Source organism: Phodopus roborovskii, unplaced genomic scaffold, assembly GCF_943737965.1.
Source record: "Phodopus roborovskii unplaced genomic scaffold, PHOROB, whole genome shotgun sequence".
NCBI lineage: Eukaryota > Metazoa > Chordata > Mammalia > Rodentia > Cricetidae > Phodopus > Phodopus roborovskii.
Genome location: NW_026125052.1, coordinates 14,943,763 through 14,963,702, shown reverse-complemented (window position 1 = coordinate 14,963,702; position 19,940 = coordinate 14,943,763). Strand labels below are relative to the sequence as shown.

General features: G+C 42.2%; 2 protein-coding genes across 2 annotated transcripts; both read left to right on the top strand.

The window, feature by feature from the left end:
• The first annotated feature begins 4,847 nt into the window (after positions 1-4,847).
• On the top strand, positions 4,848-5,194 carry LOC127215827 (keratin-associated protein 3-2-like). Its single transcript, XM_051176323.1, has one exon. It carries the CDS (start codon positions 4,863-4,865, stop codon positions 5,160-5,162), a length of 300 nt encoding a protein of 99 aa, XP_051032280.1. The 5' UTR covers positions 4,848-4,862; the 3' UTR covers positions 5,163-5,194.
• An 8,051-nt stretch (positions 5,195-13,245) lies between these two features.
• On the top strand, positions 13,246-19,563 carry Krt40 (keratin 40). The gene is made up of 7 exons (XM_051176301.1): positions 13,246-13,686; positions 15,006-15,088; positions 15,375-15,531; positions 16,424-16,585; positions 16,697-16,822; positions 17,895-18,115; positions 19,164-19,563. Exons 1-7 carry the CDS (start codon positions 13,246-13,248, stop codon positions 19,261-19,263), a joined length of 1,290 nt encoding a protein of 429 aa, XP_051032258.1. The 3' UTR covers positions 19,264-19,563.
• The last annotated feature ends 377 nt before the right edge of the window (positions 19,564-19,940 follow it).

Below are 19,940 nucleotides of genomic sequence, written 5' to 3'. Positions count from 1 at the left end.
CATATGTGTTCTTTATTTATGTTAGTGCTTGAAATTCGTTTCTTGCATTTCAAAATAGAGTATCTATTTTTTTTAAATTGTAGAATGTTCCAGATGAAGGCAGCATTGGAGCTAGCATGCTGGCATGCTGCCCTAATTTTGTGTCTGTATTTAATGTTCATCTTCTCTCCTTTCCCTCAAACTCACAGAATCCTCAAAACAATACAACACTACATAATATATGAACAAAGTTGCTTAAGTTAGTAAGAGTTCTCAAAATTATAGAGTTAGTTACTAAGGTGACCAGAATTTAACCCCTGATACATCTGACTCTAAAACCTAATTCTCAATACAAACACCTACAACACAGATTGAAAACATGCATGAAAAATGTAAAAGATGTAAGATTCTTCAATGAAATTGCACATCCAATTTTGACAGAAAGCAGGTAAGTTGGCTCTTATCAAAATTGGCAGGTATTCAGCTGTAAGATCTGGGTCATTTCCATTTCATTTCCACTCACAGAGCTCTAAGTGGTCAGCTCTAGTTATTAGGACATTAGCACAGGCAGTACAGAAGTACAGAAGTTCTAGTCCAGCAGTCAATACAATGCCTGCTGCTGTTGGGTGACAGGTGAAGAGCTAGAGCTGAAACACCCATCAAAGCAGAGGACAGCTGTGCCTGTACCTCATGAGGCTGAGACAGGAGGACAGAGAGTTCAAGACTGAGCAACACAGGGAGATCCTGGCTAAAAAGACAAAGAAAAAAGAAATGGACTAATGAAATCCATTAGCTAATTTTATGAATATACATAAATTTATACCACAGAGACTATCCTTTTCTGAGCGTACGAAGAATCTGTATGTGTGTGTGTGTGTGTGTGTGTGTGTGTGTATTATATATACATTGCATGTGTAAGTTTATACTATATAATAATACACCAACAAACAACACATGTAGAAATACACAAGTTGAAATCTGGAAAAGCCCTGAGATAAATATGAAATAATGCTGGTGTCTTAAAAAAAAAAAAAAAAAAAAAAAAAAAAAAGGAGTAGGGTAAGAAAACAGAGAAGTAAATTCTAAAGGAATCTGTTTTAAAGTATCTTCAGAGACCCATGAGTGTTGCTAGAGAGGGTTATCCCCTTAGGCTCTGAAACTGCCACTTAATCAAGAGTCACGTGCATGAGGCTTCCATTTTACAGAAATGGTAACTGTCGCCACTGGATTCTATATTTGCTGAGCCTTTAGCAAGTAAATCATCAGATCATCTAAGGACTATTATGTCACCTTTTTGGGTCTCACTACCTCACTTATAAGAAAAAAAGAGTAATTTCCAGGTCTCTTAGGCCACTGAGGAGGAAATACATCCTCAAAGTACTGCATGTCTTATCATTAAAAAAGATTGCCATCATATGTTTGTTATTTAATGACTATTTGCATCTATTAAAGTAACCTTAGATCTCATTTATAACTAGAGAAGCATGGTATTCTACATACACAATAATAAGTCTTTTTATTGTCAATACAAAACAATAAATAGTGCACCTTGAGTGGATTAGCATCTTTTGGCCTTAGTCGTGCAAATCTGATGATCTGCACACCTCTTTTTCTTTATAATGTCTCCAGAAACTATCAAAATAACAACCTTCCCTTTTTTTATTTTGCTCTTGGAAATTAATCTTTCCTTCCCTATTATGACACACCTTTCCAACAGACTATAAATTCCACAAGGACAGAGACCAAATTTATTTTGTTCACTCCAACATTTATCACAGCACCTGCCATTATTCCTCAATAAATGACTACATCATTAATTTTTTTATAATGACTAAGATAGGGCTGAGAAGATAAGGCAGTCAGTAAAATACTTGCCTTGCAAATGCAAGGACTCAAGTCTGATTGCTAGAATCCACATTAACAAAAAAAAAAAAAAAATAGAAATAAAGCCAGGCATAGTGGCCCACGCCTTTCATCCCAGCATTTGGGAGGCAGAGGCAGATGAATATCTATGAGTTTGAGGCCAGCCTGCTCTACAGGCAGAGTTCCAGAACAGTGATGACTAAACAGAGAAACCTTGTGACAAAATAAATGCAAACAAAATTAAAAATTAAAGATAAAAATAATACAGAGAAGGTAAAAGTAAGGGAGGGAGGGAGAGAGGGAGAAAGGGAGACAGGAAAGGAGGGAGAGGGAACTGGGATCGACATGTAAAATAATAAATAATAATAATAAAACATCAGAGTAATTAAAAATAATAATAATAATAATAATAAATTTTTTAAACAGGCTTTGTGGCACATGCTTGTAACCCCAGTGTTGACAGGTGGAAATGGGAGGATTCCTGGGGCTCACAAACCAGTCAAATCTCCTACTTGAGCATCTCCAAGCCAGTAGAGACCCTGCCTCAAAAAGACAAGGTGTAGATCTGGAGAGATGGCTCAGAAGTTAAGAGCACTTGCTAGTCTTGCAAAGAACCTGGGTCCAGTTGCCAGCACCCACATGACCAGCTGTGCTCCCAGTCCAGAGGGTGTGGTGCACTCTTCTAGGCTCCATGGGCACCAGACATGTACATGGTGCACATGCATACATATGAGCAAAACATGCATATACATTAAATAAAAATAATAAATCCTTTTTAAAGGGAAGAATGGGTGAATAGTATCTAAGGAACAACAAGGCAGTTTGTCCTCTGGCCTCCACACACATGTGTACACATGAACCCAAATACAAGCAAACACACACACACACACAAAATCCATTTTCCCTAAGCAATATGGTGTATAATTTATTTGGCAGCTATTTGATCAGTGAGAAATCACAGGAGTGTTCTACAGCACCAGAGACAGTCAAATCCTCTCTTTTAAAGAAAACCATGGAGATTTTTTTTTAATTTCTTTAACTTAGTGTATATGCCAACTAGTTTCTCTACTTGCAGATGTTAACATTTCATTTGTTTACTTCCTTAACTGGCACGGACTTTTGATATCAGTGTCCGCTGTCTCATCTACGGTTTCTCTTACTTGCTTCCCCCTTCTTCCTCCTCTTTCTTGTGACTATGTCTCCTCTATTTTACTTTGCATTAAGTTTGATCTTCAAGTTGGCTCAATGGTCATAATACTCACCTTTGCATAGCTTGGACTTTCATCTCTTTTCACAGTGGTCTTTTAGGTGAAAGAATGTACATATTACTGCCCTCGCTCTGCAGAGAAGAATGGCAAGACTCCAAAAAGTGAACTGCCTGTAAAAACAAGGGACATAACCAGTACTCCTAGGAGCAATGAAGAGCTCCTTTTGGCTCTGAGTGTGGTCCTCTCTTCCCCAAACATCTGGACACACCCATCATACACTGATGGACAGGTAGCCTTAGAGGAAGAGGTGAGAAGAATGTGTGAACCAAGGCTTAAAGGATGGATGAGTCCAATCTGAGCAGAAATGTTCTAAGCCATAGAGATAATGCTGTCCAGGAAAGCACCCAGGACTTGCTCTTAATGAAGAGTCCCTGAGTCTCAATGGTGCCCTGAAAGTAGACTTGGGTCTTTCAACACATCAGGGAACAAAAGCTCAAATCAATCGGCTCCAGGTTCATGTGTTCACTTTCTCTTGTGATTGGTTTTACTGGAATTCTAGCATTGTGGTCTAAAGTTATTTTTTGGTTTAGTATTTCATTTTCATTCTATGTAAATGTGAAAAACTCAACGGTTCCACATTTAACAGCCAAGGGGGACAAAGCAACAGCAAGCGAAATTCTTGATAGGAGGCAAATTCCTGGAACATGTATGAAGGGAGGATGTGTCAACCTAACTTGATATTTACAAAATATACAGAGAACCAGGATTCTCAGCTAAACACAGTATTGGGGGGCAGGAGTGTAGTGAATATCAAAGGCTTTGAAAATACTAGACTTCCACATTGTCCCTACAACTCTATCTGGTAATTGTTTCTGCTTCAGAATAATCAGATCAAGCACAAAAATTCATATAGTTTCTCTATTGCCACAGCTATCAAAGAAAAAAATGAGATAAAGCAAATGATAAAGAAAATGAAATCTTAAAGTAACCCAGAAGTATCACTACACGATAAATACTAGAGAACACTAAGAATATCATTATTAAGTATACTTAGGAATGCAAGATACTGAAAGAACCTACATAAAATGATTCTAGAAATGTAAAAATAAATAATAACATATAGTCAAGATTAGTTCTATCATACATATTAATAGGTAATGTTTCCAGATGGCTCCACTATAGGTTTTCAACACTTTGGAAATTATGATTATGTAACATTTCATATTGAAATAATAAGTGTTTTAAACTTTTGCCATACTTCTCATAAAACGGTTTTCCCACTTTAGCTTCGAGCTTCAAGTGCCTCAAAGCTCACAGGCAGTAACTAAAATAAAGTTTCCATCCAGCTCTTTCAATAGAAACAGCTCATCAAGCCATCTGATAGAGAAAGGGGCAAAGAGAAAAAAAAGGGGGTGAACAGAAGCAGCGTGGGGAGCAGCATTCTGCACATTACTGTCATGCCCATGTGGTCCCTGGCTAGCCTGGTGGTGACACTGTAATAGTAGGAGACTTTCGTGGCACATCATAAAGCTTGTGTCCTTGTGATAAATAGCAAGAGTAATCAGTTAAAATTTGGCACCGAATTCAAATAAAAGGTAATTAGCAAAATAAGGACTCTTTACAGGCATCTAAATGTCAGGCCAATTAAAGGATAATGGGAACACGAACATAAACAAGAACCAGGAAAGAAGCCCATTGGTGGGACCAACGCCCACTGGGGAGGGTATATAATAACCCCGGAGCAAGAGGAGACATTTGAACCCCGGACACTTCGTCTTTGCATTGGACCAAAGCCAACCAGACTCCACCACCATGGCTTGCTGTGTTGTCCGCTGCTGCAGCGTCCCCACCGGCCCTGCCACCACCATCTGCTCCTCTGACAAGTCCTGCCGCTGTGGAGTCTGCCTGCCCAGCACCTGCCCACATACCATTTGGCAATTGGAGCCCACCTGCTGTGACAACTGTCCCCCACCCTGCCACATCCCTCAGCCCTGTGTGCCCACCTGCTTCCTGCTCAACTCCTGCCACCCAACTCCAGACCTGCTGACTGTCAACCTCACCACCTATGTGCAGCCTGGCTGTGAGGAGCCCTGCGTCCCAAGGTGCTGCTGACAGGTGGCTCCCTTGCTTGGTGCCTGTCTTCGGAAGAGTCAACCCAGGAGCCCTGGCACTTACCTGGCAGAACCTGCAATTAGTTTGCTCTGATTTAGAAGCTGGAGTTGAGTGGCATTGTCTTTGACAACACTTCTGCCTGCCTCAGCGAAAAGAAACCAGAGTCTTTGGTAATGTGGTGTTTACCTGTGACCAGGTGCAGTTTGGACGGTTGATGTGTCAAGGCTTATGAAGATGTTGACTCCTTCGTCTTAGTGTGTGCCATTCTTTGGGTGTTTGGGTACTTCGGCCTTCAGTCTTGGGTGGCATCTTTCTGCAACTTAAGGAACTTCTTCGTGATCTTCCTAATAAAGTTTGTGTCTATGGCATAGCACTAATGTGTATTTTATTTCTATGACTTCACTAAATGTGCTTCTTAACTCCCCATGTTAGTTAGCATTTAAAGAAAAGCTTATGACATGGATAAAATTGAAATTATCGACTGTAAAGCAAAACTTAATGATCTTGTTGCTCTTAACTATTCTGGAGAAACTAAGTGATCTGGTGTCATAGTTAGGGTTTCTGTTGCTGTGACAAAATATCATGGCCCAAAGCAACTTGGGGAGGAAGGGACTTATTTAGCTTACACCCCCATATCATAGCCCATCATCGAAGGGATCAGGGCAGGAACCTGGAGGCAGAAACTGTGACAGAAACCATGGGAGAACACTATTGGCTTGTTCCTCATGGCTTGCTCAGCCTGTTTTCGTATACAGTTCAGAACCAACCTCAGGGTTGGCCCCACCCCCGCGACTGGTCTCTCCCACATCTACCATTAATCAAAACAATACCCTACAGACTTGTCTATGGGCCAGTCTCCTGGAGGCATTTTCTCAGTTAAGATTCCCTCCTCTCAGAAGGTTTTAGCTTGTGTTGAGTTCACAAAGAACCAACCAGGACTCGTGGCATGCTGATTTTAATGGGAAATACTTCCCAGGGCTCATGGATTTGAACACCGGGCCCCTGTTGCTGGCACCAATTGAGAAAGCCACAGATCTTTTAAGCAATAGAAAGTGTGTCACTGTGATCTAGCTTTGAGGTTTTACAGCCTGGCTCCACTTCCTTCTCTCTCTCTCTCTCTCTCTCTCTCTCTCTCTCTCTCTCTCTCTCGTGTGTGTGTGTGTGTGTGTGTGTGTGTGTGTGTGTGTGTGTGTGTGTGTGGCTGGCTGGCTGGCTGGCTGGCTCTCTGGTTCTCTGTGTCTCTCTGTCCCTGTGTGTGTGAGTCTGTGTCTCTGACTTTCTGTCTCTGTCTCTCTGTCTCTCTTGTCTGTCTCTGTGTGTCTCTGTGTCTCTCCATCTCTCTCTGTGAATCTCTTTCTCTGTCTCTCTTTCTCTCCTTCTTGATTGCCAGGTGGGGCTCATCTCTGGCTGCCACACCTCCTCTCCTATTATGGAGTGTATACCTCTGGAACTGTGAGCCAAAATAAACCCTTTTTCCCATGATTTGCTTGCCATTGTAGTCTTATCACCCCAACAGAAAAGTAACAACACCCAGCAAGCAAGAGGCCAGTAGAGAGGAGGTGTACTCGAAGACAGACTTCATTGGTTGTCTGGCCATGCTGCTTTAATCTATGTTTATTGCTGTACTATCTGTCATATCCAGGATATAGAACCCTCCTAGATGCCCATCAGTAGATGAATGGTTAAAGAAAAAAACATGGAAAATGGTTCCATATAATTAGACACTAGGAAAATGTAAAGCAAACTCAACACTTTACAAAGGGTAGAATGTCTAAAATTATAACATCTGACAAGACCAATTGGAGAAAACTCAGATTGACTAAAAAGCTCATCAGTTATTGATGGCAGCATGAGTGATGTGACCCCATTACAGTTTGGATATTAAATATTCCCCCAAATTCATGTGTTGAAGGTTTGGCTCCTGGTTGATGGCACTGTTCAGAGGCTGTAGAAACCTTAAGAATAATGGCCTTCTAGAAGGAAGTGGGGTCCCTTGTAGTGCACTCAAAAAAATTTTGGGGACCCCCCTCCTCACTCATTATCTGCTTCCTGGCCAGCATATGGTGAGCAGCTTTTTCCTTTTTTCCATCCCTCACTTCCTGCCATGACGTCCTTTGTTTTTATGGGACCAAGTGGCCATGAACAAACACTTCTAAAATCATGAGCCAAGATAAATTCAAGTTATTATCATAAACATTTTGCTATAGTTGTGGAAATTAATATAATTCCTTTGAAGCGACAAGTCCAGAAGTTTCTTTTTAATTTATTTTATTTATTTTTAAAGTATTTTCTTTTTAATTATGTGTATTGTATCTGTATCTGTGTGTGATTATGTATACATGAGTGTGGGTGGCTGCAGATACCAGGAGAAAGGGTCAGACCTGGGACTAGAGTAATAGGTGGTTGTGAGCTGCCTGGCATGGGTGCTGGGAACTAAACTCAGTCTCTCTACAAGAGCACAAAGTACCCTTAACTGCTGCACCATATCTCTAGTCTCTTAAAGTTTCTTATAAAAAGAAATATAGAAATATATACCTTCTCTCAGCTCAACAATACTACTCTTAATATTGACCCAAGAGAAGAAAAACTACATCAACAAAAACACAAACCATTATTATAGAAGTTTTATTTATGACAACATCAAACTGTAAATAGCACTCATCCACAGAAGAGACAAAAAAAATCATCAAAATCACAAAATGAACTTTTAAAATTCAACAAGATACTGACTACTGATGCTACATCAGAGAACTAAAAGGCAGAGTGCTAACTGAAGGAAACTAGACACAAAATATGCACAGTATGTGACTTTGTGCATAAAATTCAAGAACATAGAACAGTAATCCGTGGTAGCAGGAATTACTGTAATGTTTCCCTTTGGAGACAAGTAAAAAGGGGCACAAAATAACATTCCAAGTAGATGGGAAAATGCTAATGTTTTGACCAGGGTGGTGGCATTGCTAAAACTGCACCTAGCCATATATAACTTTTTTTTAATGAATTAACTTGAAGGAAGAAAGTGAACATGATAACATTTCTGCAGTCATTGGGAACTAAGACTGCATTTAGCAGTATTAAATTTTACAAAGTAAAACACATTTTTGGTGTTTATTTGTTGATAATCACACAGCAAAAACAAAACAAAACAAAAAAAAACCACACAGGTACTATTTTCTCATTTCATGGTGAAAATGAATAAGACCCAAGGGGGTTCCATACCTAGAAAAAGAAAATACAGATATGAATAAGAGTGTTACACCTACATGTACATCTAAATTAGTCACATGAAAATACGGCCACCAGGGTAGTAGACTTCATTCTCCTCCAATTGTCCTTGTCTTTACTTTTGTAAAGAATGATGTATCAAAACAGAAATCCCTATTAAGGTAAATGGATGTATCTTCAGCAAACATTTATTAATGGATGCTAAGGAGAAGAGATAAGACACAGAATGTCTTAAAAAGAGATTCTGTCCAGCAAGCCCTTCACCTCATGTGTGCAGCACAATAAAGCCAACCCCATTGGCAGAGGTGTGGGCGAACCAGCCATGAACTTGTGGGTGTGGGAAAGATGTCCCTATTACCCATCTGTTATGTGGCATCATGGGTGGGGAAGAGATGCCTTCCCCCACCCCACCCTGACACCCATCACTGCCTGAGGCAGGTGGGAGAGCTGGCCACACCCCTCACCAGCTGCAGCACTCAGGAGAGTGGCCCCTACAACATACCTGGGCAACACAGTAGGGCTGGACCTGCTGGGATGAGTGTGGGAGAACCGACCCAGGGCATGAAAGCAGAACCATCCCTGCCCCTTGCTCACTGCTGCAAGGGGTGAACCAGCCAGAGCAGTGCAGGAGAGCGCACCCTGGTGGTGAGGGCAAGGGAGAGCTGGCAGGCTGATCCACCCTGCCACTACCCAGACCCAGAGACAGATTTATGAGTTGGCCCACCCCAACATCCACCCCATCTGTGATCTGCTGGAGCATGTGAAAGGACCTGACCCATGGACCCAAAGCTGCAGGATCATCACAACACAGGGCAACAGCAGGATATCCAAGAGGGGTTCCAGTGAGGGCCCAGCATTGATTCTGTAGCAGAAACCAGAGGCCTCGAACCAGACCAGTGACTCTGCAATGAACGCCTGCGAGTAAAGATGTATGGATAAAAGTATTGACTGCATAACTCACTGTGCCACACTACAGCTTCCATGACAAGACTGATTTTTCCCTCTCCCTCTTTATTTTTTCTCTAAAATTTTATTTTATTTTATTGGGGTAGGGTTGCAAGGGCAGAGGGCAGATATAAAGAAATGAATGGGATGTATGATGTAAAAGATACAAAGAATAAATAAAAAGAAAGAGAAAAGAGAGAATGTCCCCCCCAAAAAAACCAGTTAGCCTAAAAAAAGAAAACCACTTATGAATTTGTGTGTGATTTCTTTTTCTTTTTTTTTTTGAGAATCTCATACAAGGTATTTTGCTCGTATTCGTCTCCTCCCCTAACTCCTGCCATATCTACCCCCTTTCCTGATCATCCAACATTGTGACATCCCCCCTTCCTTTTTTTTTAACCCACCAAGTCCAAATTGTGCTACCCATATACCCTTGGCTATGTGGCCTTCCACTGGAATATGGCCAACCTATCAGGGACAACACTCTTCAAGACAATTGACTCTCCCTCTCCCAGCAGCCACCAGTTACCAATAGCTCCTCAGCCAGGGGTGGGACCTTGCGCTCACCTCTCTTCTCCAAGCTCAGATCAGATCTGGCTTGAGCTTGCATGAGTCTTAGGCATGCCATCACAGCCACAGCTGTGCAACTGTCCTGCTGTGTCATGTAAACACTGTTTCCTTCTAATCATTTACCACCTCTGGCTCCTACAGCCTTTCTGCTCCTCTCTTCCACAGTGCTCCCTGAGCCTTGGCGTGAGGAGTCTGACATGGATGTCCCAACCTGAGGCAGCTGGGTGGCATCTCCACTGGGTTTTTAACATGAAAGATGAACCATGAAAGCAAGAGCAGGTGAAACAATGCTGAGTGACCGGAGCTTGCGTTTGTGAGATGAGTGTAAGACAGGTAGCTATCAACCAAGGAAAGAAGATCCTGTTCTCCAAGGTAGACAGTTTGGATTGTGTCAGTGAAGAATAAAGGAGATTTTCAAAAAAAAAAAATGATTCTGCAGCAGGAGTCAGTGGATATGCTAAAACAAGAGGATACCGTAAATGAAGCAACCGTCTTTGCCATCATAACCTTTCATGATGTCTATTTGTTTCCCTCCGCTCCCAATGGTCTCTTCTGAGGATCATAAGCTGCAGATGTGTATCCTGGCCCCACTCCATGTACTCAGAGTACAGCAGCTATTCATTAATATACAAAACTGTCCATCTAATCAAGACCAAAATGAAGATCTGTGCCCCTCAGATGCAGTAACCAGCAGCCAAAACTCTCCAATCAGAACTTAGTTCAAGGCAAAGGGGATATTCCCTTTTTTGTTTTTGTTTCTTGAGACACGGTCTCTCTGTATTGCTTTGAAGCCTGTCCTGGAACTAGCTCTTTAGACCAGGCTGGCCTCGAACTCACAGAGATCTGCCTGTCTCTGACTCCCGAGTGCTGGAACTAAAGGTGTGTACTGCCAATTTCATCTGGAATTAATTTAAAATAATAACACATGACATTATAACACTTTTTGGGAGTTTTTTTTTGAGACAGGATCTTGATATATATATAATGTAGACCATCCTCAAACTCCTAATCCTCCTGCCTCAGCCTCCCAAGTGCTGGGATTCCAGCCATGAGTCACCACACCCTGCTCCATAGTATTACATTTAGGTTATGAAGGCCTGTGACAGATGACCAGTAAACAGCAAAGTCTCTCTTCAGAGCTACTTTGCAGGTTATTTATCAGTTTACTCCTAGTGTGTGATTTTATTTTAGGTATGTATCTTTTCAAATGTGTTTTGAACCCTCAGCTTCACATACTTCACAGAATTGGTACACCATGAGCCCCTCTCAGAATATATAACACAAGGGTTTCAATAACATGTGAATAAAGAATCCTAATAATGTGTGAATAAAGAATCCTAGGATATTGTCTTATGTCTTTTCACATTCTCCTAACCTTATTATTTTGTTTCCACTAGCAGCTACCTAGGAATCAACGTTCAAAAGTAAAGAAATAAGTGTGTTTGGGATTATGGAAATTTTCACTTGACCAGAATAATGGATTTTCTTTCCTTATAAAGAGTCTTAAAGGACTAGGGAGATGAATGGTTCAGTAAAGAGTTAGCTGCACAAACCTGAGCCTTTACGTTTCAAGCACCAAAGCTAGGCACAACAGTACCTCTGTAATCCCAGTGTTCAGGGGGTGGGGAGACAAGAAGATCCTTAAGGCTCCCTGGCCATCCAGCCTACCCCCAGAATGAGTGAGCTCCAGGTTCAGTGAGAGAACTTGTCTCCCAAGTTAAGGTGTCACATTCCCTTAATCATAGCATTCAGGAGACAGGTTCAGGCGGATCACTATGAGTTGGAGGCCAACCTGGTCTATATAGCATGGTGAGTTCCAGGTCAGCTAGAGCTATGTAGTGAGACCCTGTCTCAAAAAAAATAATAGTAAGGTGAAGGCACCCAAAAGTAACCTCTGGCTTCCACATAGACACATGCACACATGCATTCACATGCAAACACACACACAGGGGTGGGCTCTTACTGACTCTGGAAGCAATTTATTTTCTCTGCATACTTTTGAAAGAGAAATAAAAACCACAATTAAAGTAAAGACAACATTAAGTTGAGCTTTATAATAAAGGTGAAGTCCTAGAACAAATGCACAGAAGTTATGTCTCAAATCTACACCCTTTTGGTTCCATGCCAGAAGTTTTTATTCAATGGAACTTGTATTAGAAACAGACGTTACATCATCATATACTCCCTAAGTTCCAATAGTTTTAATTTTCAGGAAATCAAGATTTTTTTTCTAAATAAACAAGAGGAAACAGACCCCATATAAGAGAAGGTAAGATTTTTTGTGGTTTCCTTGACTCCCCTAAGTATAATCGATGAGATTTCCCGGATCTTCACTGCAATTTATATCTCTACTGTCCTTATAAATATAGATAAGGACTAGAGTTATAGTTTGGGATATACATAATACATATATATGTATGTATGTATATATATTATGAACAATACCTTATGTCTGAGCCCCAACACCAAAATAAGTAAATAATAACAGTCTTTTTTAAAATAGCATAAGAAATATAAAATGAAAATATAAGAAGGCAAAGCTTATAGTATGACCAAAACTAAGCAGGTTTGGGCATGATTACTGCTTGGCTAGGTAGAGGTCAGAAGTTTTAGATAACCAAATATCACAATTCAGATCTTGACAACCACTTTCTATTTTGGCTCGCAGGACACAACTTATTCTAATCGTTCTATAAAATAAATTCACATGTTTTACACTCAGTATACAACTTTTTCTTTACTATGTAAACACATGCTTCAAGAACACACACACACACACACACACACACACACACACACACACACACACAAAGCACTTCAAGATTGCTAACTACCATGACCATTATCCTGGTGGTTGGCAGCGCAAACAAATGTATGCAATTTAATGAGCTGTGGTGCCCACTTTTAAAGTAGACAAGAACAATCAATTTTCAAAATCTAAACCTATGGAAACATTACTTTCTGTATCTCTAATGAGCTCTACCTATAATTACTGATGGCTCAAATTTTCTCTTGGGTTCCTTATTCTTTCAAAAGGATGTGTTTCCTATGGCTATTTGCTAAAATAAGGATTTTTATCCAACCAGCATGTGGAAATGGCATTAGTCCTGATTTAGTAACCTGAACTTATCCTCCTTTTACGAGGCATAAAACTTCCTCAGTAAATAAGCAACACTAATGAGATGTTTGTAGGAAAACTGGCGCCCACGATGCTAGAAGAAACATCGGTGCGGCCTGTAAACACCCATTTGAAGGGTGATATAAAGGTTTCAGGAGGGAAGGAGATGTTTGGAGACAAGACCTCGACAATACAGCATCCGATCCATTTATTCCTTTTCAGAAGATGGCTTCTGACGGCTCCTCTGGGTGTTGCTCCTCTGAGCCCTGTGCAGAGGCGTCGGGCTGTGCAGCTGCCTCACCCTGTCTCACCAACACAACTTGTCTCCCCAGCACCTGTGCCACATCCAGATGTCAGACCCCGAGCTTCCTCTGCAGGGCTCACGTCCCAGCCGGTCGCCTCTCACCTTGCTACTTCGCTAGTAACAGTCCATGCCTGGTGGGGAGCTGTGCATGGTGTGAGGAAGGGGCATTCAATAGCAATGAGAAGGAGACGATGCAGTTCCTGAATGACAGACTGGCCAGCTACCTGGAAAGGGTGAGAAGCCTGGAGGAGAACAATGCCGAGCTGGAATGCAGGATCCGAGAGCAATGCGAGCCGGATGCCCCACTGGTGTGCCCAGATTATCAGCGTTTCTTCGACACCATTGAAGAACTCCAGCAAAAGGTTGTGTGTTTCATTCCCTAATGTTCTCTGTTTCCCGTTTCTGATTTCTCTTGTAGTTATACTGGGCTGGGTTGCTTTGCTGATGTAACATAAAGGAAAGAGGGATTCCAAGAGCCAGAAAAAAGGGGCACCACTGGCAAATCTGTCTCAGTACCAGCACTAACTATTGACTATAGAAATGTCATCTCTGTGTTATCTCTCATTTACAAAGAGGGGGAAACTGAAATATGACAACTAAAATCTGTTCTGCATGTATCATTGCATATTTATATTCTTTATCAAACAGATATCAAATGCCATCTATTTTAGTTCACTAAACTAATCATTTTCTTTTTGCGTATGCATGCACACATGAGGAAGTGGATGTATGTGCATGTGGGGAGGAAATGCACGCATGTTAATGAGAAGACACCAGAGGCCAATGGCAAGTGTCTTCTACTTGCCATTGTTTTGAGACAGTCTCTCAAGAGAGCTGGAGCTCACTGATTTAACTGGATGGATGGATGGATGGATGGATGGATGGATGGATGGATGGATGGATGGATGGCCAGAGAGTCCCAGGGATACTACTGTCTCTGCCTCCCCTGTACAGGGGGTAACAGGGACATACTACTATACTTAGCTTCCTATACATTAGTTCTGTGGGATTGAACCCAGGTCCTCCTACTTACATTGCAAATGCTCTACTGTCGAAGCCATCGTTTTTTTTTTTTTTTTTTTTTTTTCATTGATGAATTTCTATGACCACAGACAGAGATGCAACTTTAATAAATATTAGCAATAGAGAAAACTAACAAAGCTCAACTGTCAATGATGACTGCCAAATGTCTTGCCTTGTGTCACTTACAAAGGAAACCTTGAGCTACAGAGATGTCTCGGCAGTGGATTGCCCGTTGTACCACTCATGAGCAACCTGAGTTCAGTTCCCAATACCCATACATGGCAGTTCACAACCACCTATAATTTCATCTCCCGAGAACCTGATACCTGCTTCTAACATCCTAAGGCAATGCACAAATCTATACACAGACAATTACACACACACACACACACACACACACACACACAATTGGGGAAAAAAAGATAAAAATCGTTCTTTTTTAGAAAGAGAATCTCTTTTTATATCTGTATTTTGTTTCTAAATTGGCACTGCATGTTTCTTTTTTCTTTTTTTCCCTTCGTAGTAACACAGGTTGAAAGTGATGTTATACTAACATGCAAAGACTTCCATAAGCTAACAAATGTCATGACTGTTAAAACAGATATGTGGTGTTTTTCCAAAGAGCTGTTGATTGAGTGTATGGTCACTTACCTCTTAGATACTGTGCACAAAGGCAGAGAACTCTAGACTTGCCGTACAGGTGGACAACTGCAAACTGGCTGCCGATGACTTCAGGTCTAAGTAAGTCAGATTGTTTTTATTTTTTTAAATCACATTGTATTTTATGCATACAATTTGTGTGTTAAGTTTTAAATTGAATTTGAAAATAATAGTGACTTCCAGTGAAAGGGAAGATATTCTCTGCATGAGAATGTTTGAAACTTGAATTGACCGTCATTTGAGACCCAAGGGAAATTGTGGCATGTGGCTCCCTGGAGGCCACATGTCACTCACCCTTGTAGCCCAGCACTTTGGTCAGTGTTTAACTAAACAAGTCCCCCCCCTTCTCTTTCTCTTGCTGGGAAAGGTATGAGAGTGAACTGTCTCTTCGGCAACTGGTGGAGAATGACATCAGTGGCCTTCGTGGGATCCTGGGTGAACTGACCCTGTGCAAGTCAGATCTGGAAGCCCATGTGGAGTCCCTGAAAGGTGATCTCCTTTGCCTTAAGAAAAGCCATGAAGAGGTAAGCGAAGTGGCCGCTATGCCAAGGACTATACAGAGAGTTCTACCGAGATTTCATGACTATAAATTGAACCAGGACAGGCACTGACTACGCTGGAACGAAACCAGAGCCATGCCTAAGTGAGGCTTGAGCATCCTAGTGTTCTCAAGGTAGATGTGCGTATTGTTATGTAACATCATCCTCAGCCGTGCCAGGGTGAGACCGCTCTCTCGCCTGCCATTGCTTGGATGGAGAATTAACTCCACTAATGGCTATTTCTGCAGCTTTTACTGTACAAGAAAATAGAGCTGATAAGCAGGACTTCCAGAAAAGAGATAAATAGACACGCAACATTAGGAGTAATATTTTTAGATATTGTATATTTATAATCATGTTTCTATTATAAACTTAAGAATGAAATGCAGGGTTATGAATTGGAGTAAAACAAAAAATGCATTCTTTGCATATTTTGATGGGAATAATAGCTGGCAATTATGACATTTCACACACACACACACACAATGGGGGATGTCCTTCTGTACATATGTTTCTCCTATTGGTTGATGAATAAGACACTGATTGGCCAGGCAGGAAGTATAGGAGGGGCTACAAGAGGAAGAAGGAGACAGGAAAGATGCCAGGGGAGAGACGCCATGTAGACCACAAAGGAGTAACAGATCTAAGCATTCTCTGGTAAACCAAGACCACGTCGAAATACATGGATTAATAGAAATGGGTCAATAATTAAGACAGAGATAGCCAATAAGAAGCCCTAGCCATTGGTCAACAGTTTAATAATTAATAAAAGTCTTTGAATATTTATTTGGGGCTAAAGTGGCTGTGGGACCAGGCGGGAAAGAAACTCAAGCTACACACACACACTCCACCAAGATATTCTTTACTCCACTCCCAGGAGGTCAACTTGCTTCGTGGGCAGCTTGGAGATCGGCTCAGTGTGGAGCTGGACACTGCCCCCACTGTGGACCTCAACAAGGTCCTGGATGAGATGCGATGTCAATATGAGAGGGTGCTGGCCAACAACCGTAGGGATGCGGAGGAGTGGTTCACCGCACAGGTCAGTGCCCACCGGAAAGGGGGGCTTCCGGGAGGGAGCCAGTGTTCCCCGGAAAGGGTGGGCTTCCATAAGAAGCCTTGCCTGGGCGCTCTAACATGGCCTGTGTTTCAGACAGAAGAGCTAAACCAGCAGCAGATGTCCAGTGCCGAGCAGCTGCAGGGCTGCCAGACCGAGATGCTGGAGCTGAAGCGTACAGCCAACACTCTGGAAATTGAGCTCCAGGCACAGCAAACCCTGGTGCGTAGGACAAACAGGGGCATCCCTTGTCAGCAACGTGTCTGGAGGGGCTACACTCTTTGACAGATGTCCAGGGAGATGTTCACAGTTCACACAGCAAGTCTGAGTATCCAACTAGCCAGGGTGGCATTTCCCTGTGTTTCTCCACATAAATGAACAGAATAAATGGAAGCAGAGTAACAGATCAACAGCTTTCTTGATTTCACCAGGCTGTCTCCCTGACCCTCCTAAGCCTAAGTGTGTCCCCAATACCACCCACATAAAACAGAAAGGGTCTCAGAAAACAGGGGACAGGGACAGCTGAGCACTTAAACTTAACAACAGATTTGAATTCTCTCTTATCAATGGGCAGTTTCCCATCCCAGTTTCACCATCGTCTCTAAAACACACCAAAAATAAATCATTTTTCAAGTGTTCATACTACAGCTGATATCTGCACATTATCACACCCCTCCCCACCCAAGCAACAAGAGCACCATGCAGTGAAAGCCACATATACCAAGCCCCATCAGGCACCACAGTATGTATTTGGGTCCAAGAAGTATACCCACACGAACCGCACCTGAGCATTCATCTAAGGGAGGCACAGTATAATCTATGGCAGACGCCTTTGTACATGGGGAAAAGCTAGGGTCAAAGGAAGTGAGTTCCAGAATGTTCTCAGTTCTCAGTGAAACAGAATCCAGGTGTTTGAACCCCCAAATCTTCTGTCATTGTGACACACTGTGATGCTCTTCCCTGCTGGGTGCTCATACTCAGAGTGACTTCCCAAATGTTGTCAAACCTCTTAAACTACACAAGTAAGTCCTAGGGGACAGTAGTCATAAAGATAGAGACGACACATTTAAAGGCCTTGAATTTTTTTCAGGCACAGTACCAAGTCCTTCCCATTTGTCTACTCATTTTATTCTCCCAGCCTCCCCATGACATAGGTATTTTGCATTCTCCGTTGGCTATAGATTAAAAACCGAAGCTCAGGGAAGCTAAGTAACTTTCCTACCATCTTGGAGCTGGAAAGGGGTACAGCAAAAGTCTGTCATAGTGTCCTTCTGAGAAGGTCTTCCTCTTGCAGACAGAATCTCTGGAATGTACTGTGGCGGAAACTGAGGCCCAGTACAGCACGCAGCTGGCCCAGATGCAGTGCCTCATTGACAGCGTGGAGCACCAACTGGCTGAGATCCGCTGTGACCTGGAGCGTCAGAACCAGGAGTACCAGGTGCTGCTGGACATCCGGGCCCGGCTGGAGTGTGAGATCAACACGTACAGGGGCCTGCTGGAGAGCGAGGACAGCAGGCAAGTTCCATAACTGCACAATCCCCAGAGTCCCAAAGAAGAATCCTGTTTCCTGGAGGCATGACCAAGGTCAACCCCCACTAATAAACAGGTGTGGGAGGGAGGGGGCTTTCTTTAAAAAAAAAAAAATGTGAAGAAAAGGCCTGGCTAGGTGGCTCAGGGGGTGTTTTGGTTACTTCTCTGTTTCTGTGACCAAAGGCAACTTAAGGAAGAGAGTTTATTTTGACTAACAGTGGCCGATGGGTGAGTCTGTCACAGCGGGGGCAGAATGGCAGCAAGTATCAGGCCTGGCAGCAGGAGCAGGAAGTTGAGATAGAGATCATATCTTCAACTGCAAACACACAGAAGGGAGAGTGAGCTGAGAATAGGGTTAAGGCTATCAGCTCTCAAAGCCCACGCCCCAGTGACAAACTTCCTCCAGCAAGGCTGCACCGCCTCCCCCAGAAAGCCACGCCAGTCAGGAAGCAAATGTTCAAATACCTGAACCTATAGGGGACATTTCTCATTCAAACTAACACAGTGAGTAAAGGTGGTTACTGCCGAGCCTGACAACCTGTAGTCGATCCCTGGACCTCCATCCTGGAAGAAGAGAACTAACTGTCTCTATAGGCTGTCCTCTGACCTATGTACATGCACGTGCGCGCGCACACACACACACACATACACACACACACAGACACACACACACAGACAGACAAACAAGTGTAAAAAGAAAAATCTAGGGCTAAGGCTATGATAGTGGAAATGCCCTAAACTATCCTCGAGTTCTGAAACAGTGACTTCCATGGGTCGCATTTCCACAAGATGAGATAGGGATGGTAAATGATAGAAAAGGAGTTATACAGTAATCCCTGCTACAGTAAGTGCAAAACTGTACTGGAGGTGGAGGTGATGGCTGTTCTGAGTCCAAAGACGCCACAGACTAGAGGCAAATGCCAAGCCTCTCCTGAGCACAGTTTGTAAGGCGAATTTTGTTCCTGAGATGTTTACCAAATGACATGCTACCAAAATCTTCTTGCTAAACTTAGTTTGAATTGGTTTTCCCCAGACTCCCCTGCAATCCATGTTCTACAGCACCCACGTCAAACAGCACGTGTGAGCCGTGTTCAGCCTATGTGATTTGCACAGTTGAAAACTGTTGTGCTTGAGTATTAACTCTCCAGCAAGATGGATGGAGATTGGTGTCGGTGCTCAAGAAGGAAGACCAACCGCAACCAGGCCACACTCATTCTGGAAACAGATCCACTGGGAGTCAGAACCTCAACTGGGCACACCCAGTACAGAAACAAGGATCCACCCAGCTCACAGAGCCTGAAAATCTGCACTAAGCGTCCTGAGTCTGTTGATTTTGTCTTCTGCCTTAAGCAGGCTTGTGGTATTCTATAAACCCATAAAGCATTCTTGTTAATCTCCAAATAAAACTTGTCTCATTTCCTTAGAATGGTAAATATAGTTTAGTGGCTAATTGCCTTTGGTCATAATGGTCTTTTAACAGAAGAGAGTTAGTCTAAACCCATGACTACAGTTTGAATTTGCATAAATACAGACTGAAAGTATCTCAGTCCTCAATTAGATTAGCTAATCCATGAGAAATGTTGCAACTCTAAAAAGATATTTGTTTGTATGTATCTTTTTTTTGGAAATAAAATGCCATTTATTTTACTTTTAATTCTAAGTGTACAGGATTCTCTTATTTTAACTTTTGCATATTAAAAGAAAAAAATACAGTTCCATCCCATGAATGATAAATATTTAGTCGGGACTTCCAGTTTTCTTCTTATAATTGATTTTTCCACGTAGTGTCAATTCTGCTTAACAATGCATA